Source organism: Ammospiza nelsoni, chromosome 11 (genome assembly GCF_027579445.1).
Source record: "Ammospiza nelsoni isolate bAmmNel1 chromosome 11, bAmmNel1.pri, whole genome shotgun sequence".
NCBI lineage: Eukaryota > Metazoa > Chordata > Aves > Passeriformes > Passerellidae > Ammospiza > Ammospiza nelsoni.
Window position 1 is genome coordinate 8,841,465 of NC_080643.1, and position 25,253 is coordinate 8,866,717.

At 40.9% G+C, this 25,253-nt stretch overlaps 1 protein-coding gene across 1 annotated transcript in view; it reads right to left on the reverse strand.

Moving 5' to 3' along the window:
• The window catches only part of PRKAR2A (protein kinase cAMP-dependent type II regulatory subunit alpha), a 57,827-nt gene extending 36,667 nt beyond the window's left edge, over window positions 1-21,160 (reverse strand). Inside the window, exon 1 of the mRNA XM_059479801.1 lies at window positions 20,868-21,160. Coding sequence (XP_059335784.1) covers window positions 20,868-21,117 — 250 coding nt within the window. The 5' untranslated portion in view covers window positions 21,118-21,160. The remainder of the gene's footprint in view (window positions 1-20,867) is intronic.
• Between the last annotated feature and the right edge of the window lie 4,093 nt (window positions 21,161-25,253).

A 25,253-nucleotide genomic window follows, 5' to 3' on the forward strand; every position in this document is an offset into this window, starting at 1 on the left:
CCCCCAGAGCACAACCCTGCCTACACTGTGACAAGAATCCAGTGAATCCAGCACTACAGGAACTTGTACCACTCAGAGATCTGCAATCTACAGAAACAAGATTAAACTGCTGCTTTGAAATAGGAAACAATTTTTGTTTTTTTAATCTCCAGTTAGAACTCCCCCCTGATGCACACTCATGGGCCACATTCAGTTTGAACAATGGCCCATGTCTCTGGTAATGATATGAGTGTTATTATACTTTAATTGCAAAAACCATAATGAGATTAGAAGATTTGGTTGTGAGATGATTGCATTGTAAACTCCCCATTATGTCAAAACCTCAGGTGCAGCAATATTCAAGTTCAAAATGTCTCATACCTTTGGCAGAGCTCCTGCTTCTACTTGGCTCATGGGAACCAAGACACAGTAATTGGGTAAACACAACAAAAACTGAGGTAAATTAAACCATTGTACCAGAAGAGAGCAAAACGGCCCAATTTCCTCCCTGGCAGCCAAAGGCAAGTGATTCTGGCACTGGAAAGGCAGATCAAGCTGTGCATTCCACACTTCTGCCAGAACTGACTCAGGACAATCATCCTACTCCACTGTTCAAGGAAAATCAGGAATGTCTGCTGAACATGTACGCGGCCTCCATACTGTGATTAGACACAGACTGAAGTAAGCACTAGATAGGAACACTTAAAAAGCTGCTTCAGATTGTCATTATATTGATTTAATAAAAAATATTTTAATAAATTGCATAACTAGGTCAATACTATACATTGCAGAACTTAAATTCAAAAACGTGCATTACATCAGTAATGCTACAAACAGCAGTAGTACCACACAATTAGTGGCTACTACTAACTGTACTTCCACTTCCTAGTGGCTCCATTTCATTGGGTTTTCTCACTTGAAAACTTAGGCATGTAAATCAGACACTGGGATTTTAAATTTTTTTTTAAATACTTTCCATAAGTGACAAAACATTAATTTCTCCAATATCCTTCAGTTTGCTTTGGCATTGAGATTTACTTTGAAATATCTGATGCTCAATTATGGCTCACTATATTTAACTCACAATAGTTCTGACTGTGGTTATAAGCAGGTATAAAATACAGCCCTATACGTGAAAAATGGACACAGATATTATTTTTTCTTACTGTTTTTAAGCCAAATCAAACTAGCAATTCCAATATTTAAGGCAAACAAGTGACAGTAGAACCACTCTTTACAACCAGACCTAAAAGCACACTTTTCCTGCAGTGCGTGGGCTCTCTTCTCTGTCATTGACTTTGAAAAGTGACTGGTAAAAAAAACCATCAGGCTTTTTTAGATGTACACTACTACCATAACAGGGAAAGCTGTTTCTCTACACTACTCACAAGCCTGAAATGAACAGAAATACAACCATCATTCTCCCAGCTACTGTTACCCACTTATTACACATCCTAATAAAAATTCTTATAGAAAAAGACAAAACTCAAAAGATCAATTCAGGGTCACAGGAAAAAAAAAAATATTCTGGAGCAAACAAAGGACTGGCATTCCAGGCATGACAGTTGAGTACAAGGTGCTATGGCTCTGTACAGGATGTACCTTGAAAACTTACTTCTCTTTTTTCACAAGCACTTTGCTTTTCACTATGATCTGTCAACATTTCCTAATTTCAACTAGGGTGAAAAAATCACACTGTGATTCTGAATACAATTTACAGTAGCATACTAAGTTAAGCTATTGTGCATACAAATATTTAATACAGATCTTCTATGTAATCTAATCAACAATTTTTGAAGGTTTCCTGATGAAAGATGGAGCAAAGCTTATAGTAGGTGGCATAAACTTAGTATGGCACTCAGAGTTCAAAGAGCATAAGCACAAAACACCAGCTTTATTACAACCAAGTAGCACAAATCAGTGATTTACAGAGTACTTTCCCATTGGATCATGGCACAAAATCATCCTGTGGGAAGAGAAACAAGAAGAGAAACAGAATGTAAACGGTTCTAATTTAACAAGTCAATTAAGTTTATCCAAACAACACATGAGTTGACACTAAAAACCATTAAAGCTGAAATAGCAGAAGCAGAGTGGAGTATAAATCTGAGGCGTGACTGTCTCTCTGGAATGCTGTATCAAGTTACGATAAGGAAGTGCCAGACTACAGCTGTCAAACTGTTTTTCTACACACCAAGATGTTAATGGACTTACATAAATAGGAACCACCACAACTCTGAGAAAACTCATCAATTCAAGTATCAGCTTTTTTAGGATTCCTGGCAATTAAAAAGTAATGCTAGAGCAGAAAGAACTTTCATCATCAGATATGCAACTGTACTTCAATAAATACCAATCTGAATCTTTTTTTTCAACAGGTAAGTAAAACAGAATTCCCTCTGACTGTTACCAATATAACAGTTGCATATCCATGATTTCCTTCAGGATGTCCTTGCTGGATAGTGGCAAATTCTCAATTACCCCTTCCACATTTCTACTTTATAAGGTGGAGACCACAGGTAAGGCTACAAACTACTTAGATTTTTTCAGAGGCAGTTCTGGAACCCAAGAGATCACCTCAGAGCTTCTCTCAGAAAAGCAGAACAGACAGAAACGGATCAGAGTTTTATAGACATCCTTTTCTTTTCCTTTCTATTCCCTTTATTTTCCCTCCTATTCCTCTGCCTACCCACCCCCATAGAGGAGGATGGAAACTCAGAGCCGGGTTAGACAGGCAGGAGAGACCCTGATGGTGTCAGCTGAAGCATGCCAGACATTTGGAGGAAGACAAAAGGTCAGGGAACACTGGGAAGAAGTGAGTTTTCAGAGAACAAACAGAGGGAGGACAGAACACAGAACATTAAAAAATTAAAAAGTGGAAACCATGATCCACGATTAGGTACACACAGGCTTTGCTTTTCTGTAAAAGACTCTTACATCTATTAAGTTGGAAAACAATAAAAGTTATTACATTGCTATTAAACATTGTTTTCCTGTCTGCTGCGGTAAAAATAACAGAGACATAGACACCTTGTTATTTCTCAGTATTGAAAAACAGCTGTCATCAACAGCAAGAGAACAAAACATAAAAACAAAGTTGCAACATATCCTGGTCTCCAATTTAATTGATTTTCTTTTAATTTGTATTTAAAAATTACTGACAAAATGGAGAAACACTGTCTGAAAGTCTCATTTTAGAAGAGTCCCTGATCCTTGCTTTCCAAGTTTTTTAGAGCCCCTCTGATAGAAAGAATGTAGCAACTTCTGAAGGGAAAAGTTGAGTCAACAAGCAAAGCATTTATGTCAGTAAAAAAAGATGTTTATGAAGCTAAAACTGTTGTGCTATTTTGAGTTGGCCCTTTTTTGGTTTTCAAGTACAGTAGAAAAATGAATATGCACTCTGGAATGGACAGACTTTAAACAGCTGATCAATTCAAGAAAGAAATCATTGCTTGACTAACTGAAAGGAATCTGGTGAATCTTTGGTTATGATGGCATTTCTTGACTAAGGCCTCCAGTGTTGTTTGTTTTTAAATCAAAGATCCTTGTTTCCAGCGTATCCCTATTTCAATATTCCCTTTCCACAACTGAACCTGAGCAACCATGCATGGCACTACTTTCATTCAGAGATATTCATTCTCACAAATAAAGGACCATTACCTGCTCCCACAATTCAGGAGCTTGTACAGCCTGACTGAAGCCTGAGCCCAGGAGAACAAACACCTTCCAAGCAGCACTTCACATTATCTGACATTGCAATGGCATGACCCACACAGCCCTCTCCTATTTCTTGCTGACACGTCTCAGATCAAGCCAAACACAGCACTTTTTTTTTATTTTTTATGAGTGTAATCTATATTATGAAGATCAAAGAGATAGCAACAAGGCATGCACTTGCTTTACAGACATGAAATTAGAAAAACTCCTAGTGCTGAGGTACAATCTCAGCTAAAAGAACACATTTCACAGTGATTAAAGATATAACCATATGCTGATACTACAACAGAGGTTGTCAGGGACTGAAATGAAAGACTTGGGAATGTTTTCAAGTATTAGAAAGTCAAATCTATGCACTGCACAGAGAAAGAAGGATGCTGCAAAAAAGCCAGGAAAGTTAAGAAGCAGCTGACAAATCTTCAAAGCTTTGTCAGAAGAGGCAAGACACTGGAAGGTACAACAAAGCAAGTGAAAAATGGAAATTTGCTTGGGCTTTAGGAGTAGGCTTAGAGAAGAAGGCATTTCAGAGAGAGAGAAGCTAAGGAGCCACATTAGTAATAGCAGAAAAATTAAGCTTACAAACCAAACATTAAGTAGATGATATAAAGAAAAGATCCTAAACATATTTGAATGTGACTTTCACTGGGATTGTGAGACAATGGAAAAGCCAGAAAAGGTCAAAGATGAGAATGAGACTGTGGAGAAACAGAAATATCACATCAAGAAGAAGTAAGTGCAAGTTTCCTTAAAATAAATGCTTCATACAGAAAAAGATATTGGCATCTTATGTAGGGAACCACATTTCCCAATCAGTAAGAAACATGGGCAAATCACCCCCATGACCAGATGCAGTGGCAGAGAACAGAAATCCTCCTCCTTTTCCAAGGCTGACTAACCCCTCCTATTCCACCAGTTCTGCTTTCAAACCTCACCTCTTTATTCACCAGTCTCCTGATCCACCAGAGATCAGAGATGGATGAGGCAGGAGGATTACTACTTCAGGGTACTTAGGATTTTTCAAACATCATGAAGACAAATTTTGTCTGAAATCTTTTCATTTGACTCTGACACACACAGTTCTTTTAAAGCAACACTTTCTGTATTTCAATTGGTTTTCACTATGGTTTTGATTTCTAAGGCTTAACTCCACATCCTCATAACCTTCGAAACATCAAATCCCAAAGACTTTTGATCAGATTTTTATCCTGTGCCTGGTTGCAAGGTGCAATCACTGTTACAAACTAACAAAACTTAAACGTCTTTCAGGCTTTTTGGAAAGCTGAGTTCCACCAAACATACTTGGAGGTCCTGGAGATAATTCCTAAATGAGTCATAAAAAACGTCATTTAACTATATCTAGCATATCAGTCTATTTTTATTATTTCCAACTGCGCCGCTTGCATAAATCTCTTTCTACAAAATAATTCACTGCATACAGGTGAATGCAATCTGAGTAAGCTCATATATGTGTGCAAGCAAAAAAAAAAATAAATCCTAAAACCACCACAATAATGGAATCAGTCATGTGAACGTGTTTTTCCATTTTCAGAAGCCTAATTAAAAGGCCCACCATTATTCTGAACATCTGAATGCAGAAAACATTGTAAAAAATAATAAGAGCAACAACTCACTGGGGGCCTCTCACAACAGGAGGTCAGACGCACCACAAAATTCCATAACTCCTCCTTAAGTGAGATGGTCCCTACATCAGCAGTCTGGGACATCCCCATCACACCCAGCTCACAAGGTCTGTTCTCAGTCCTAATCTGGTCTAGGTTTTCAAAACACTCCAAGCAAATTAATATTATCCTCAGGAACAGCACAGAGCCAACTTCTCTGAAGTAGGCATGTATTTAATAAATACCATCAATGAAGCCAGGAACTTTTTCTCAACAGTCTGGCCAGTAACTTTGAGAGAGTATTAGCCAGGCAATGTAACTATAATAGACAAATATAATCCAAATGCAGATCTGGGAGGAAATCTTAGTAAGTTAATAGGGATGAAGTGGAAAACGCTATCACTGGCACTGGTTTTAGTGTTTACACAGCCTCAGGAATAAGCAGCCGTAAAATTAAGTTTGAAAAGAGTGGAAGACATGCATGTGACAGCTATGCTAATGGCACAAGTGAAGCAGTGCATGGCTCCAGGTATTTCACACCTCCTGTCACTGCCTTTTCTACAACCTCTTCCCCCTGTACCCTCCCCTCACAACCTCCATTCTGCCCCAGAGGGGAAGACAAATGCAGCTGCAAAGAGAGTTACAATTCCACTCCCACAGAAACTCTCCTACTTTCAGTTTCTGTATCACACTTACCCTGCTTGTTTTTAAGGCCTTTAACCAATTCCTACAACCAAGGCTTTACTTTGTGTCTCCTGTAATACACACTTTCCCAGCTGGATTGCTGCTCTCTCCTGACAGTGAACTTTGGGGTTACAGTGCACCCCTGATGTCCTTGTCATTCTCTACATTCCCCAGTTTTGTTCTACCCTACCTGTGCAGGATGGACTTTTCCTGGTACACTGCACAGAACACTTCCAAATCCCAGTTAAACACACATACACCTGTATATACACTTTTACAGGGCCTTTTCCAGTGAGCAACTCCTCAAATAACTCATAGATATCCTATATTTCAACTATTATCTGTCCTCTAGGCAGAGGCATATTTTAAGGCACAGGAAACGTTGCATGTACTCCTAATATTTTTCTAGGTACATCTGGCATTTGAGAAAACTTCAATATGGCATAATTCTGAATTTTTATTTGAATGTATAATGAAGAGTTGATTTCCTCCTATATGTAAAGAAATATGATGATGATGCACAGATATTCTTGTGGGTTAGCAATGAAAAAGAGAGAAATAAGAAAATTTTTGACTGCCTATCAGTTTTCACCAGAAACACAATTTTACATTCACTGCATTGTATTTTAAAGAGATTCCATCTGCTCTATCTGTAGTGCATATTAATATTCAGAAGACATCTGCAGTGTGCAGACCAAGCTTTTAATTGGAATCATGTCACAGCTACCATCACACAACACAGAATGTAAATGTTGGCTATCTGCACTTGGCAGCTGCTTGGCAGGCTCAGCATAAAGTCCTACTGAGACTGATAGTGTCTTTAAATAATGCAGTATCAGGATATAAAAGCTATCTTGAGAAATCAAATATTGACTATCATATCCATAACTAATATAATTTACTAGCACCCTAAACTACTTATAAGCAAAATATGGTTCATATTCAGCCATAATTTTCAAAGAGAGACAACAAATTGATACAACTGAGCACTCACATCTTTCACTAGGATAGATACTTAAGCAAATTTAACTTGTACACAAAAGGGGACAATGACAATTGAACCTCAGTACAAACAAAATGGTGTAATAAAGCTCAAAGCATTTATAAAAATCTAAAACTCAAGCATTGCTAAGGACATAAGAGCACCTGAATAAAAATTCAATTAACAGGTGCACTCAGTGAATTAAGATACTTTTCTACAATGTCAGACTAATTATTTGAGAATGAACAATATAGTTACCTTTTCTTGGAATTAAAAAAACCCACCCAACCCTGAGTCAACAGCATTATCATCTGCTTCAAATTCTTGCCAAACCACGGTAACACAAAATTACATTTTCCCAGTCACCTACATATTTTCTGCTGATACTCTGCTTTAAATTTCTGACAAATGGAGCAGTGAGCAGCAATCTACAGACAGAGAAAATTGTATGTGCGTGTGTGCAGGTTTATACACACAAACAAAGCTCTGTCCAATACAAGCAACTGGTTGTTATACTGACAAACTGGTCTCAGGTAAACTGCAAGAAATTTCAGTCTATCAGTATGTAAGAATGACAAAGGAACTCTAAGAACAGCAACACTTGCTTTTCATGAAATACACATTTCCTTGGGGAATTTATATGCCACCACTTTTGCCACTGTAGTGTAACAAACACAAAGCCAAAATTCAAGACCACAAGCCATAAAGGTACACAGTTACACCATCACAAAAATAATTATGCAAGTAGAGGCAACATCAGAACAGAGTCATCATGATGCAGTGTCCTCCTCTGATAGACTAATTGGATTACTGGATCCTCTTAGCTTCAGAGCAGCTCCCAACACAGATAAGGGAGTTAACAGAAGGGAGAGACACAATTGTTTGTGTTCAGAGCATGCACACACTCAATGTGTATGCTCAGTCTCAAGCCTGCACTTGCAGATCTGCCACCATTTGATGGGAGGGTAGGAAAGTAAAGAAACTGAGAAGGCAGAGCTGGGTTTCAGTCCCAAATCTGAGAACACAACAAACCTATTGCTGACCACTGATTGCAGCAGCACTTCCAATCTGCGTCAATGTCAAGGAAAAAAAGGGCTGGGCTGGTCTCAGCCTTTTCCATCAGTGATGTGCAGCTGGTCTGCTTAAGTTTGGACTACAACAGAAAAGAAAAATTATCATGGGCAGCTGCAGATGAGATGCAGCCTAAGAAGCTTTTCCTTTCACCTCTGAGCTGTTTAGTCTCAGACAAAATAGGTTGGAGTCACCCTCACAGTCAGGTGTATCTCATGTGACAGTATGAAACAACTGAACTACTTCTACAAAAGAGCAATTTATAAGAAAAATATGGAACAGGAGATTTGAAGCTCAGCAGAAACAACCAGCAGCATGGAGAGAGCCTGGTGTGTCATACCCAGCAGGCATGTTACATCTGCCAGGTCAACCTGAGTTCAGAATTGATTAATTACAGGGATCTAGGTAAAATTTAAGAATAGCATCCTACAGATACAACAGGCACATGAAAGCCCATTGTTCTTTGCCTGGGCCACTCCATTACCAATGAAGTATTGGTATTTCATTACCAATTCCTGCTGACATTTGAATGATGAAACATACTGTGTTTTTACATAAGATAAAACTGCAATAGGTTGTGCTGTCATCTGATTTGATCTGAATAAAAGAGCACAAGGAATTTCAATCAAGTGTCACTTCAAGCTGATTCAGAGCTTAATCTCACACATCCACATTTAACTCAAGGCATAAGCACACATTTATGTGCCAGGGTACTCTGGACAGCTTCTGATGCAGTGTTGCTGTGTCAGGGATGTGGTCCTTCCCTCCTCTGTGGTACTTGCAGGGGTCCCCAGGATGAGGTGAGAGAGGAGTGAATCTGACTCCATGTCCTTAGAAGGCTAATTTATTATTGTATTATATTTATATAATATTAAAGAATACTAAATACTAAAGCTATACTAGAGAATAGAGAAAGGATACAGACAGAAGGCTACAAAGAATGATAATGAAAAACTCGTGATTGACTCCTCAGAGTCCAACACAGCAGATGGTGATTGGTCATTAAGTAAAAACAATTCACATGAAACCAATCAAACATGCACCTGTTGGTAAACACTCTCCAGCCACATTCCAAAGCAGCAGAACAGGGAGAAGCAAATGAGATATTATTGTTTTTTCTCTGAGGCTTCTTATCTTCCCAGGAGAAGAAACCCTGGCAAAAGGATTTTTCAGAAAATATGACAGTGACACCTCCTACTCAGCCCTGGTGAGGTCACACCTGGAGCTCCCTGTACAGCTCCAGGCTCCCCAGAACAAAAACCTCATGGAAATACTGGACAGAGTCCAGCAAAGGGCCATAAAGAAGATGAGGGGACATGAAGCATCTCTGGAGTGAGGACAGACTGAAAAAGCTGGACTGTCAGCCTAGAGAAGATAAGGCTCACAGGAGTTCTTATCAATACCTGAAGGGCACTGAAGGACAATGGAGGCAGTTTCTCCTCTCTGGCACTCAGAACAGGACAAGAGCCAGTGGCCACAAGGTTAAATCCAGAAAGGGTCCACCTGAACATCATGAAGCACTTTTTTACTGCCAGGGGGGCCATACACTGGCATAAATTGCCCAGAGAGGTTCTGGAGCCTCCCCCCCCCCAAGAAACTGAAAAGCCACCTGGATGTGGTCCTGGCCAACCACTACAGGCAGTCCTGCCTCACAAAAGGGGCCAGGCAAGACCTCCAGAGGCACCTTCCAAACTCAACCATTCTGAAATTGCACAGAGATCCTCAACAGCTTAATAAAGTTCATGCTTTGCTTCCAGTTTATCTTCCAATGCAAATCATCTGCAGGTAGATGGATCTAGTTTCAGGTATCCTTTTTCCAGGTAGATAACTACAAATTCTGACACAGCCACTGCACAGATTTTAGGCTGTTGGGGCTTAATTTGTTTGGCTGAGTTTTTTTAAGGGAAGAAAGGCAGGAAAAGCAAGGCTGAGAAATAGCCTGGGCGTCTACAGGTTCTTACTGTGGGCACATTCTTTGTAACTGCAAAGTGAGCACTTCCTGGGGCATTTTTAAAAATGTTCAGTATTGACACTACTGCAACATACCAAACTACTACTTATTCTAATAATGCCACATAAAAATCAACGTTCATCCACATCCTGGACAACCCTCAGCAGGAGTATCAGCCAGCTTAGCCAGTGTCACAAAAGGCATCTATTATCAGCTGATCAGCTACGACCTTTCTAGGATTTAGCACTCTATCCTGCACAAGTAATCACCTCTGAAGGTTCATTCTTGCCTGAACAGTTTGCAAATTACCTTTCTCAAACCAGTCTTTCTCAAAAGAGCAACAGTATAAAAAGCTGGCTCAATTCTTTTGCAAATCTGATTTTTACAGTTTTGGTGGATTTATATTAAGTGCTTAAAAAAGACTGATGATGTATTGTTGATCTCTGAAATTACAGAAAATTCATTCAAAGAACTGGTGTTCCTATATGATGATACATTAAAAAAAATCGTAGAAAAAGAATTGTATAATATGTCACACCACATTTTTAATAACCCAAACCAGAAACCAGTTGCTTATAAGTTCTACATATACTTGGAACTGATTTGCTCTCCACTTAAAAAGAAAATAAAATGGCAAAGCAAAAACCAACGCACCAGAACCCCCACACCAACTCACAGTTTGTGTCCTTGCTATATACAGATTTATCTACAATGGTGATAGAAGAGGTACACTGGATTTACAGGATTTTATGCTGTAGTGGGGGTTTCAGAGTCACAACACTGGACACACACCAGGTTTTCTGCCTTGCTTTCCCTCATCCCTAAGGTGCAGGATCCTCCATGTGGGCACAACTGACTCTACAATTGATGATCATTTTCTTGTCTGGTGCTTTTCTAGTGACAAAATGTGAATTGCACCCAGTGCCTCTCCAGCAGCCAGCACAGGCTCTGCAGGAGGGTGGCAGCCAGAGGACTGAGGGGTGACACAAACTGATCAGGCAGAATGTACACAGCAGAATGAGAGATTCTACAGAAGCATCATTAACATCTCTGGCAATTTTGTGATATTATGAGCACAGAACATGAAGTACTACTTCACTGCCAGTACAATATATTCATCAGTAATTCACAAGTGAACCTTGTTTCATTGAGATATAATTTGATTACAGCTTCTTTTAGTAAATAAAGCATAAATAAATTTGAGTGGATTATAAATATGTATGTTTTAAAATTTAAAACTGTTTAATCTCCTAATGTGGTCAATCTTTAGGTTATGGTACACAACCAAATTAGTAAGCAAGAACAACTTCTGTACTGCATCTCAAAGTGTTTCATAGCTTTTCTTCCTTCAGATTTACACTTCTAACAACATTATATCAACATTCAACAGTTACTTACAACATATAGCTGTAAAAAGAATCATCTCCATGTGAAAATGTATTTTGACAAGACAGCCCCCCACACACACTTCCAGTAATTGCATCCTGTGCACTTTCACAGGAAGAGGATTTTTGGGAAAGAGGAAGGGTGAAGGCAGACATATGTTCTGTATCCTAAGCAGGGATAATCATAAAAAATATCACTGTGTTCTACCCAGACCAAGGAAAATCCTCTTTATAGAGACACTTAGGTTGGAAAAGACCTTTAAGATAATTGATGGAGTCCAACCACAAACCCAACACTGCTCCATCCACCACTGAGCCAGGTCCCTGAGCACTGTGCCAAATCTGCTCGTGGACGTCCAAAGTCTCAGCAAGAGCCTTGGACAAAGAACATTCATTCTGACAATTTTTGGATGCAACGATAAAAAATTCCCTGACCAAACTGAGGCACAGCAGGTGGCAAGTGCTGCATGGTTCAGCTTCCAGATGAATTGATTTTTAGGAGCAGAACTTCTAGGATACAACTCCCCCGAGTCACACAGTGCTTCACAACAAATGTACACACTGCAGATCATCCAGCTATGGAAAGCTAAGAAAAGCTAAAACCACTAGCAAAATCAGTACACATCATGCAAAGTTATATTATTTCATAGTGGTATGAAAAAATTGGTAAAATAGTTAATAATTATATGTTTCCAGCAGTAAGAAATTAAAATTACTTCACAGGGATTTAAGAGATGCTCATAAAAAATACAAGTCATCTTTGTGGCTTTTTATCATAAAGTTACAGGATCTTAAAATTAGAATTAAAAACATGGTATCCAGGAATGTTTAACACTACAAAAATTGGTCCCTGAATATCCCCACTCTGAATGCAATTAATTTTTAGCATTTTATAACAAAACTACACATGGCATTTTTCCCCACCCCTCCCCAAATGTGTGAAAGATAGAAGACTAAATATTAATCTATTCTAATAAGCCATCTTTCATAATTTATGAACCTGAGAACACTGTGAGTCTTACAAATACTTAAACATTTTAATCAGAAACACTGGTAACATCAAATGTTTGAAAATTGTTTCTGAACAATTACTTTTTTCTGAAAAAAAATTAATAAAGGGGCAACTAAATCTTAGCATTTTCATTCCAGGGCTGTACAAGAGAAATCTTGCAGAGAGGGGTACCCCCATACCCATGAGAACCAGCTCCTTCACTACAAATGTCCTTGAGGAAGCAATTCTTCCTGAACGATCATAATTAGCACAAGTGTTGCCACAAAAATAAGTGTTTACTGGAGCCTCACCAGGAAAAATAACACAAAAATATTTGTGTCTTTTTTTTTTTTTAATTCTTCTATGGAACACAGTTTTCTCAATAGGAAGCAGAAAACAATATGCTGTCCCAAGGGAGGAAGAACCAAAATGGAAATGAAGAGCCATTGTGACATCCTGCTTTATAGCAGTTTGTCAATATGCAATCACCAAGAATGAGGAAATTGGCACCACAGTTGATTCAAAAATACAGAGGAAAACTACAAAGCAGTTTCTCAACCCTCATCCAAAACCCACATTTCATTCCCCACACAGGCTCCACACATGTTTTCACAATGTTCTGCAAGGACAAGGCTCAGATCCAGAAGGACAGAACAGGGACTGCTGGAAGAACATGCACTTTCCTCCAACCTGCAATCCTAATCCACACAACAGCTCAGAGTGGGATTTTGTGACAATTTGCTCAGTTCTGCTGGTCAGGCCCCTGATCTGACATCCCTTCACTAACACCCAAAAAGCAATGCAGAGTTCCAGACTTCTGTAAGATGACCTCACACCAAAAGCTGACATCATGCCAGCCCCTGCAGGCTGGAGACCATTTCTGAACAGAAGCAGAGCTGTTCTGCAAGCCACCAGGAAATAAAAGGAGAGAACAGAGAGCGCCTGAACGTTTCTTACAAAGTAAACCCCAAGGTGGTTGTTGGTTTTAAATGACAATAAAAACAATGCTACAGAAGGAATACCTGCAAGTCCCTACCTCATGCCCTGAAGAGCTGTTCCTGAAGATGATTTCTCCCCTAAAGGGAATTTCCACATCTATGCACAGACAGCTGCCACTCTCAATCATTTACCATTTCTACAGAGAAAAGAAATGTATGGAAAGGACTAGCAGCAAAACTGCTACTAATAAATGCTGGCCTTTGCTATACATGATTTATTGTGTATTTATGAGACAGAGGCCAAATCCTAGCAGTGTGAAAATTGTAAGACAGGGTGCTTTCCTCTAAACCTCCTCTCTCTTGTAAGCATCCTTCCCACTACAGCAGAGAACACTGCCATCATCTCCACAATTCTCATGGTAAAACACCTATGACCACAACACTGCAGCTTGTTCTGCACAGTGGATTTCTGGAGTTTCTATCCAATGGCCCCTCTTTCAGATCCATATTTTTAAAAGGAAAAAAAGCTTTTGCATTAAAGGATCTCATAAGCACACAACCTTTATTAGTATTACTATCATAGTAAGACTATGCAGGTCTTTTATGCAAGAGCATTTTGTCCACACTCAGATTTCCCAGATTTCCCCCAGTTACTTTTCTAACCAATGTTTGTTTGATTTATTACTTCCCTTCTCTGTTTCATATTACAGTGAGGTAGAAAGACATGAAAATTGCAGACTGGAGAAGAGTACACACTATTTGCTGTGGAACTGACAGTACCTCAGGAAAAAATTAAATCTGCATGAATCAAAGAATCTTGATGGATCAAAAACCACCAAACAATTGTTACATACCAAAGAAGTACTGATGCAAAGACAGGCATGGAACACAAAGAACCATAACTAAAGGAATGTACAGAACCATCACAGAGGAAGGAATAACATCAGTCTAAAAAAGGAACCAGCACGTTTGTTGAGTTATATTCATTACTGTCTCCCTCTTCTTTCACAAGAAAATATGAATGATCATTCATGAAGCTGAAAACGTTACTGAAGCCAGTGGGAAACATTCATAGCTCATCTTGGCTACATTTCCAGTCTTCATTTGAATAATGAGCAACTGCTCTGTCAGACATTAAGGTTTTTAATAACTGACTGGTGAATAGCTCCAAGTGAGCTTGTTCTCTGCTGTCTCCTCCTCTTCCCCGAGATCTCCATTGTTCTATTTTAGGTAAGAGGGTACAAGAAAATTTCAGTATTAGCATGAGGGGAACACTGACAGAATTGTCTCAATTCTAGTATTAGTTTCTTAAATGAACAAAAAATAGCAAAGTTAAACAGAAGCTAATGTTCAGTACAATATCTAGTACTGATATACAATATCTTCCTTTGCCTTAATTTTAGAACCAGCTAGAAAAACACCATTTCAGAAGTTTCTTGCAACTTTTCTTACAATAAACTTCCTCAACATGGAAACTCAGGCTTTTAAGAATTCAGCAATTATTTCTAATGGCTAGTTACCCACTTCACAGTTAGTTATGCTCTTTCATAAGCTCATACACAGAGTAACTGCAGAATATCAACAGAGCAGAAACAGTCAAGAATTCATCTGTACAGTTATAGCAACTATCTAAAGCTCTTTCTGAAAATAAGCTTAGGAGTTATGTGAAAGGTTACTGGTATGCAACAGACTACAAATACGAATTTAAATGAAATTTTAAACAAAGAAAATACTGCATGCTTCTTCACATTTTAGGACACACTGATCACTTAAAGCAGAACAATTATGTCAAGCCACTAACTACAAACTGAAATAAGAGGGTATATTTCTCAAGAGATTGTAAGGAATATCTAATAGATGTTACAGGAATATTAACAGTTCTGAGGGCAAGACATTAAAAACAACTCTACATGTACTATGTCAAAATTGCAATAAATTTAGCTTTGACAATTAACATAGAAGCTCATCCTTCCTGATGAAAACCAATACACATTTAGCAATATCCAGGGATATCTGAATTTCAGTCAAACCCATTATAATTCTCTGTTTCTCAGCCAGTCAGGACCTTTTAGCCCTTTGCTTCACACTTCTAGTTTTTTTACTGTCTCAGGTAAGGATGTATTACAGACACATTGTCATTAAATTTCCTTTGTACAGAGGACTACTGATGAAACATTCCTTCAAGCCCCATGAGCTACAATTGGTGGCTTCCTTACAACTACATTACTAGTCTAACCTTGTAATACAGTAATTGCAACCTTAAGAACAAATGCTGAAAAGCAATTTTATTGTGATAAACAAATACAGAAACAAAAAGGCCTCCGGGGGAAAAAAAAAAAAGTATTTACATGCTCTGTCCAAACAACTAAAAAGAAGTAAAATCAGTCTCCCTTAATACTTAGTTTATCTTCAAAATTCCCCCATGAGAACAAGACAAATAGAGGGAGTGAAGTTCCATTAGTACAAACAGCAGCTACTCTACTTAATCCTTCAGATTTAAGTGATGCAGAACTGCCTCTGTAAAAGCAAAGACATATACAAGTACAGCAGCTGCACAACAGTAGTCCTTCAGTTCATATTTATGTTAAACACATTCAAGATATTGTGTTGCCAAAAATTAATATAATTAGAAAATTAAATGCAGAGATCTATTCCCCTTAAAGCACAGATGCATCACTAATACTTTGCTTTACAATTGATTTCATGCCATTGAAGGAGACCAATGAAAGCTTCTTCTATACCTTCTGGTCACTAGGCTTGTTTGAACATACCTTTCAGAACATAAACCAGGAATGTGCATTTCTTTTCTTTGTATACCAAATTCAAAGGTTGAATGCAATCAGATCATAGAATTGTTTAAAGTGGAAAAGACCTTTAAGATCACTGAAGCCAACCATTAACCCAGCTCTTTCCTCTACCTCCCAAAAAAATCTAGAGGCTACTTATGGAGAGCACAAAAAACTTTTGTTATAACCACTACTTTAAAAAAGGTATGCAGAACTAGTAATTATCAGATTATGAGAGTGCTCACTGTGCTGCCTAGATTTTAAATACAGTTGCTACTCTTTGGATTTAATTTATATTGCACATTTGAAGATAAAGCTAGTGTGCTTTATTACCAGTTAATTAACAGTTAAGGATGAAGTAGGTAGGTGAAAACACTGGTAAAAACTTCAAAGTAATTTTAAAGATGGTATCTCACAGCAACATGTGCAATCCCCATGAATCTGATTTATATCTAAAATCTTGAACAGTATTTTTCAAAAGGACCACTATTCTTTTTATGCTATGCTGCAAAAGTTTTAATATCATCCAATTCCTGTAATTCAATAAATTTCATTGAATTATTTCAGGAAAACAGCAAGGAGTTATGCCTAACCTGTGAATTGATGTAGGCAGAGCATAAATGCTTTGTGATTGATATAACACAGTGACTTCTGAGGAATTCCACAGGACACCAGTTCAGAATAAGAAAGTATAAGCAAATGATGCTTAAGAATAAGTAGATAGGCAACCTAAAACAGGTTTAATTTAATACCAAGTGTTTCCATTAGCAATGAAATAGTTAAATATTTCAAAGATTCACTGAACTCTTATTCTGTACCACATTCAAGATCTAATGATGTAAACGAGCATTTCTCCACTCTCTTCTGCTCAGATATTCTAGTGATGTTTTAAAGATGACATTTAGCAAATCCTCGAATTTTAACTGAGAAGCTCAGTGCAGAGCTCAAGAATCTTTTCACCGGCCCATCCAGATTCATATGCACCACTTCCCATCACAAGAAGGCAGCATACTGAACAGGATTATTTCAAAAGCAAAATACTAAGAAGGGCTCTGTTTTGCTCAGGGAGCAGCTGAAAAGCACATCATCTTTCCTTCAATATCAAGGCAAAATCCTGAGAAGGAAAAATTCTATTTGCAATAAAATAATTGTAATTAGTTGAAACATCTGAGTTGCTCAAATCAGTGTAATCCCAAAAATATTTCAGTGCCACTGTTAGTTATACTTAATACTCCCAAGAACACATAAAGTTGGTGGTTTTATTGTTACAAAAAATAAGACAAAACAGCAAGTTAATCGTGCAGCACTTTGCACCTTTGTGCAACAGCCTCAAGGGACAGGGAAGCAGAGCCTCTGCCCTCCTTCAGGTGTGCTCCTCAACAGGAGCTTTCCCAAAGCAGTAATTCAAACAGTGAACAGACCATTTCTGTGGCGTTAATTTCAGCCTTAACACATCCATTCAGAGCCTGCTTGTTAGAAGTACAAGTGTCATGGTCAAGGACACACTTTAAGAATATGTATCTGTCCTTGGCTACATTCTCAGGCTGATTTTTGAAGGTCTTGCTTTGCACCTTTCCCAACCCTCCCAACTTCCCAATTTTTCAGTTAAACCTAACAAATCAAGGCTCTGAGGAAAGCATGGTATCTCTTAAATTCTCTGCCACAGCCCAGTGGATAAACGTTTCTGAGGGCTCCCCCACAACAATCACCATTTTATTTTCACACACGCCGTACAATGCACTCTGCTGAACAGCCACATCCTGATGCCCTTTGATCACATGTACAAAACCAGTTAAAATCAAGGATGAAACTCCAGGGGGGTCAGACAGGAAACACAAACCTGGAAATAATTTCCTAAGCATCACCTAAGAGTGATCATCCTAAGAGAATCAAGGTTTGGGAGGGTTTTTTTGTAGCCTAGCTAGTTTCAGTGACTTTTACCACATGGATGGAGTTCCACTGTGGCATCACTATGGCTACTTGAAGACATTTGCCACAAGGCTTAAAGCAAAGGCCAGGACCTCCTTCTGACTTGTTTCTGTTACCATATGCAGTCAGCACACAAAAACCCCACATAACTTATCTGCAGTGTTATCTCAGTCTGAGTGTGCAGACACAGCCCAGTGACATACACAGATTTCATACTGGGCCAGACACACACACGAACAAAAGCACATTATTTCTAAAGATGTCTCCTACTCCCAACATACACAGTAAGGGTAATTGTTTAAACTAGCTGTAAGTTTCCTTAACATAGTCATTTACAAAAAAACAACTGGTCAATTTCACCTTTTTATTTATAAACAGGCATGGAAACATGTGACCTGTCACAGCAATTCAAAGGTAACAAAGCATAACCCAGGAAAGCACAGTGAAATTCACCAAAGTATTTTCTAAATTGCCTAAGATGAAAAACTGCAGTCTTTACAAACAGTATTTTGGTCCATTCAATGAGATTATCTGGCTCTCCCATTGTGTATGCTTCCCCCATCTCCACATCTTCTTTAAATACAAAGCAATATAAGCACCCAGGATCTTGTCTTCTGCAAGGCCCAAGTATTCAGCAATCAGGAACCAGAACCTCTAAATTAACATTTTTCATTGATAGAGACAACATTACAACAGAAACCTAAATAAGACACAGCCATGGTTGACTGTGACTGTTAAACAATGCAGGAAAGAATCATTTCCCTGACCCTCCGGAGGGATCCTCACCTGCTGTCACAGAGAACATGGCACTGTTCCTGGGAAGCCACAAGGGGGGAACGGCTTGGGTTTTCAGAGAGGAAGCAAAACAGCATTACTGACAGTGGCACTTGCACAAAGGGCTCCACTACAAGTGACAGTGCCCAGCCTTGTTAATTTAATTTTCTCTCTGACTAAGATAGAAAGATGATAAGCAGAAACATGAAGCAAAGGAACCACCCTTCTGCTTTGGACAGCCTCGCTATGGAAAGCTGCATTTGAAAAGCTGTATGGCACCATTAAATTTTAACATTTTTATCTGAAAACATTTAACTTCACAGGATCCCTCCAGCTGCAGCTGCAACATTCAAAAATAAAATGTTACACTTATTTCCCTGAAGGCGGTATTTCAAACCCCAAATTCAGGTAAACTGATCACAAAATAGCAAAACTGTACCCAAAGACATTAGACTTTCTGGTGGAGTGGGTTTTTTGATTGGTTTTGTTCGTTGGGGGTTTTTTTGTGTTTTGGGTTCCTTTTTTTTAAGGAAAATATTAAATACAAAGACATTGCACATTTTTAAGAATTACATCCAACTATCTGACATTTTTCCCATGTGGAGTTTAATTTTGAAATACATTTCACAAGAAAGTCTAACTTCTTTCATATTTAGATGCTTGAAAATACTGCTGACATGGTTGCAGGGCAAAAAATCACTTGTAATTTCCATAAATCTATGCTCATATTTGAACATTTCCTTAAATTCAATTCAGTCACCACCAGTGTCCACCCTTCACCCTACACCTTCACCCTTCACCTTTCATCTATTATTCTTCATGCCCTAAACAGAACTTCTGTCTCATGAGTAAAAACATCCAAACCCAGACGCTGACTGCAAACTGGTTTTCAATTCAATCTGTCCATTTCACTCTTGTCCTCTCGCACATTCCATGTCCTGTTTGTCGATTTTCATGAGCTTAAGATATGTTTCACTTTGTGAAGTTCCCAGCCTAAAAGCACTGCAAAAATAGCTGGTGTCTCAATGCTTCCTTAATAAAAAACAATTATTTGTTCCATAGCTTAATTCCTTCCTGCTTCTCTGAAACTGTTAACCAGGGAGTAGATGTTAAGAGCACACTGCATCCACAAGGTGACATGCAGTAATTGGTCTAAAAGAGGATCCTCTATCAATAAAAGTCAGAAACCTTTACGTTATAGGTCAAGGGCACAAGACCTTCAATCGAGGGCACTGAAAGTTCAGGGAAAGCACGCCCTTTCTCACCTTTCCCTCCCCTTTAAGCTACTTTCTAATAATGAGAAAGTATTCAGTCCAAAAAATTCTGGGTGTGCCAAGCACCACCATTCACAGGCATTTTAAATAACTTCTCACAGAGGCTCGATTACAAACACTCTGCATAGCCTAAAACACACAGTACAATTCTGACAGAATCAAAATTTCAGTATCACAAATGGCATTTCATTGTCCAGCTCAGGTTAAGTATCTTTTCCATCTTCGAGGCTGGCAGTATAAACAGCAATATACAAGTGGCTTAGAATTTTAATATGTTGCTAAATAACGAAAGTTATTTCAGTGCTTTATAACAGCCACTTTAAATACACAACAGCGGGAATAAACCACCCCAGTTTCAGCGAAAAAATCCCAACCACACTCGTCCACGATGATTTAAAGACAGAAATGTAAAGATAAGTACAGAAGAGGTTGCACAATAACACATGATCTTCCCTATCACATGCTTGGCAGCGCGCTCGCTGCCCGGCGATACCCGGTCAGACCCCGGGGCACTCCGGCCGCCCGGGGCAGCGCCGGACACCCCCGGCACGGGGCTCCGGCCCAACAGCCGGGGCCATCCGGGGCTCCCGGAGCTCGGCCGGAGCCTACGGGGAGCGGCGGCAGCGGGAGCCGGCGGAGCCTCTCCCCCATTCAATCCCTGCTCGCTGCCCGCCCTGCCCAGCGGCGGCGGCCGCGGCACCGGGCACGGCGGGGAGGCGGCCCCGGGCTGGAGCCCCCGGCAGGACCCGCGCCCCCGGCGCCCCCTCCGCGGCAGCCCCGCACTTACGCTCGAAGTCGGAGTCGGACTCGTCGTCGCCGCGGTCTGGCTCCTCGTCGCCGTTGGACTCGGTCTGCATGGGCTCCCCGTCGAAGCTGACCACCCTGCGGCCACCGCCCGCCTCCTGGTCGCGGGCATCCCGCAGGCGGGCGAAGTACTCGGCGGCGAAGCCCAGCAGGTCGGACGGCCGGTGCCGCAGCACCTCCACCGTGTAGCCCTGCAGCAGCTCGGTGAGGCCCGGCGGGATCTCGATGCTCATGGTGCCGGACACCCGGGAGGCCGCCTCGCCTCCCTGCCTCCCACCCTCCCTCCGTCCGTCCGCCCGCCCTTCCCCGCGTCCGCGGCCGGCGGTGCCGGTGGCGGTGGCGGTGCGGGCTCAGGGCCTCCCAGACGGGCGCGGACCGACTCCCGCCGCTCCGGTCACACGAGCCGCGGGGCGCGGAGGGGAGGGACGGGACGGGGCGGGAGCGGCCCCGAGGCGCAGGCGCGGAGCGGGCGCGGGAGCGGGCGCGGGGCTGCGGCCGCGCGTGCGCGGGGGCGGGGGGGCTCATGCGTCACGGCGGGGCATGGCGGGGCCGGGGCGGGAGGGGGCACCGGGAGCGGGCACCGGGCACGGGGAGCGGGGGAGAGTCGGCAGGGACGGGACGGGTCACTGCGTGCGTGCCTGGATGATTCCGCTCTCTGGAAAACTGATGGGCGCCCGCCTCTCTGCGCCCGCCGCAGTCGTTAAACCCCGGTCACGGCGGGTTGGGCCGGCTGCGAGCGGTGTTGGGAAGGCTCCGGGCCACAGCTGGCGGCGGCGTGTGGGGAGGGCGCAGTTCAGGCGGGCGCCTCCCGGCCGTCGCTGCTGCGTCTTTATTTTTCTCTGGCTTCACATCAGTGCCCCCGTACGCTCATTCCTTGTCAGAATCACGGAACAATTAGGCTGGAAAAGACCTCTGAGATCAGTGAGTTCAGCTTTGACCAAACACCGCCGTGTCTAGACCATGACACCGAGTGCCACATCCAGCCCTTTATCCTTAACCACGGCCAGGGACGGTGACTCCATCCCTGGGCAGCCTGTTCCGATATCTAGTCACCCTGTCTGTGAAAGAATTCCACCTAATGTCCAACCTAAAACTCCCCTGGCACAGCTTGAGGCCACATCCTCTTGTCCTTTTGTCGGTGTAGTGGGAGAAGAGAACGATCCTCACCTGGCTACATTCTCAGGTATATTGGAGAGCAATCAAATCCCCCTCGAGCTTCCTTTTCTCCACACTAAACACCCCCAGCTCCCTGAGCTTCTCCTCACCAGACTTGTGTTCCAGACCCTTCCTCAGCTCCGGTCCCTTCTCTGGGTCACTCCAGCACCTCAATGTCCTTCTTGAACTGCGGGGCCCAGAACCAGACACAGCAGTCAAAAATTCAAAGCCACTTGTGTACTGCCTCACCAGTGTCAGAGACAGAGGTTCTCCTTCCTCACGGAGCATGTGAGGGTGTTCCAAAGCTCCCACAGCAGCAGGAGAAGGAGGGATTTTTGACCTTGATTGGATCCAATCGAACTTCCATCCAGTTCTTGGTTGGAGTTAGATTTAGGACCTATGACCCTCAGGTTCTTGTCAGAATTATGTCGTTAGAGAACAATTGAACCAGTGCAAGGTCTTCACACCTTTTGGTAAACACTGAATAGAGTCATTATATAGTCTGAAAGGGTGGCAATAGTATGGATCTGATAATAATAAAGAGTTACAGATAAGAATTGCAGACCTAAAGGTCACCTATTTCCAAACCCTCTGCCATGATCAGGAACGCCTTCCACTAGACCATGTTGCTCCAAGCCCCATCCAACCTGGCCTTGAACACTTCCAGGCATGGGGCATCCACAGATCTGTGTCACTGCCTCGTCATCCACATCACTGCTGATATACATAAGGTTTGGAGATACCCACTGAAATGCCCTTAACTGTGCTTTATTCAGATTTTTGCTTGTGCTTGTTGTACAGAACCTGTTATCTGTGTGTACAAGGGAGGTTTGGCAGATGCCCAGGGGCTGCGTGGAGTGGAGCCATCAGCCCTTAAGGTTTCACGTTGCTGGGAAGCTCCTTGTGGGACAAAACAGACCTGTGCAAACACGACTCAGGGAGAATACGGATGTTGGCTTAGTGACACTGCTGCGTGTTGTCACTGTACATATTTTTATTTTATTCTTCTTTTGTTTCAACAATAAAACGGCAGAAATCAACTCGTTCTCAAAATATAAAATTTCACTTAGAAGCCCAGAATTGGCTGAGGCGGCGTGCTGTGTGTTTTGGTTTTGTTTGCTCGTGTGCCAAAGAGTCCTCTCGCTCATCCAGATGGCTCTCACTGCACTCCCAGAGAAAGGCAGCCTGCTCATCCCTGCTGCATGGAGGGCACTGTGGCAGTGCCAGAGCACCACATCCAGGGCTTTTCCTGGTGGTGCTCACTGAGGGAGGCCACTTGCAAATCTCATGGCACATAAAGGTGTTCTTTGTAATGCAGCTCCCATATTTTCATACGGAGTAAGACTGCATTGTTCATCCATACAAAGTGAAAAATTTTTCAAAAAGCACAGAAGGTAGATTTGCCACATCTCAGATTTTGTATGAAGTTGTTGCTCTTAATTTCTGTTACTGTACTGCCTTTTTCAAAAGATAATTGATACTGATTTTTTGTTTGCCATTCCTACCATTATTATCTGTCTGATGGTCTCAAACATTACAAGAGCACATCTCACTGCTCAATATATGTGCTTTAGCTATTGACACAACTGGTACAGAGAAAGATTCTGATCAATGAGAAAACTATGGTTAGTCCCCCCAAAAAATTAAGATTTCTGACAAGATCTTCCCTTTGCTGATTGGGTGCTGAAGATATTGCTGGTGATGAAGAGGTAAAAGTGAAATTTTAAAAATTCTGTAAAAATGTTAAAACAAAATATCAGTAAAAAGCAAGAAGTTCAAAGGAAGAAAGGGAAAGTCTAATTCCAGGGGAGTACACTTATTTTTCTTTCCCACTTTTTTGCACAACAGCCTTACAATTGTCTGCTTTTGGCATTAGTCAGCTCTTGTATTAACTTTTAATGTTTGTTGATAATTTTGTGTCATTTGTGTCTGTGAATATTAATCTAGTTATTTATTTGAAAGAGAAGTGTTACCAGTAAATATTGTTAAGGCTCTGAAGGGCTACATTGTATTGGCCTTCTGATATTTATATGTCCACACACAGCTAATCAGCTTCAGGGGAAAGTAAAGAGCACAGCTCTGTTTATTCTCTTCCTGAAGGTCAACGGACAAAATCAAAAGCATCCAAGGTCACACAAAGTGCATTTTCAAGTTGATTTACGCCACAGTTTATCCTGTTTCTTTATATACCTTTTTTTCTTTTTGGTAAGCATCAGAACTGAAGGCACAAATATGCAAGAAGCTTGTCGGCAATGAAGTTAATTGTTACAGTGCCTGCTGTGCATTCAGAGAGCACATCATCTGCTTTCTTTCTCCCTGAATTTGCATAACTTTTTAAATTATTACTATAATAAGCATTCACATTAAAAGAATGTTAGAAAATAAATTAGAAAATGCACTTGCAGCCTTAATTTGATCCCCTTTATAATAACATTTTTAATTCAGGCAGCATGACCAATGCAATTTCTTTCCTCTGGCTTCAGCCAGTATGGAGTTAGATAAGACTTGTGTAGCTGATGAAGCTGGTCCCCACTGCATTCCTATTAAAAAAATATATATATTTTTTAGTATATAGTTCTCCTAATAATTTCTTAGTGGCTGAAAGCTATTCCCATATGTACCACGTGCCTGTGCTCCCAAATGGTGAAGTCTCTTCCCTTCACTCTGCCTGTTCTACCCAGACTTGGTGACTTTGATGTGTCATTAGTGAAGCTGTTGTGGAGCTCCAGGGCTTGTCCTGCTCAGGCAGGAGCTGCAAAGTTGCCAGCAGAAAAAGCAAAATGGTCTGTGTAGTCTTGCACTGGGGAAAAATAATCAGATTAAACTTCCCGACTGGCTCCTTAAAAAGTAAAATAAATCCTTTTATAACGAGTAATAATTCACTTCTCATAAACCTGTCAGCACCAGCCAGAGCTCAGACACTACATAAACATATGTACATCTTGGATTAATTACACTTTCCTTCAAATTCCATATAAGGATCATGCAAGAAAACACTAAATATTCTGATGACAGTTTTTAGTGAACACAGCCTCACGTTTTCCACATCCCCCTGGTGCTGAAACCAGCAACCAAGGTTTGTCACAGCAGCAAGTTCCAGAAGTTAAATACCTGTTAGATAAAGCAGCACTTCTTTTTCTAAAACCTGGAGCACTCTCCCCAGATTTACCAAATTCCTCCTACTCCTGGTATTGCAGGATTTGGCAAATTATAT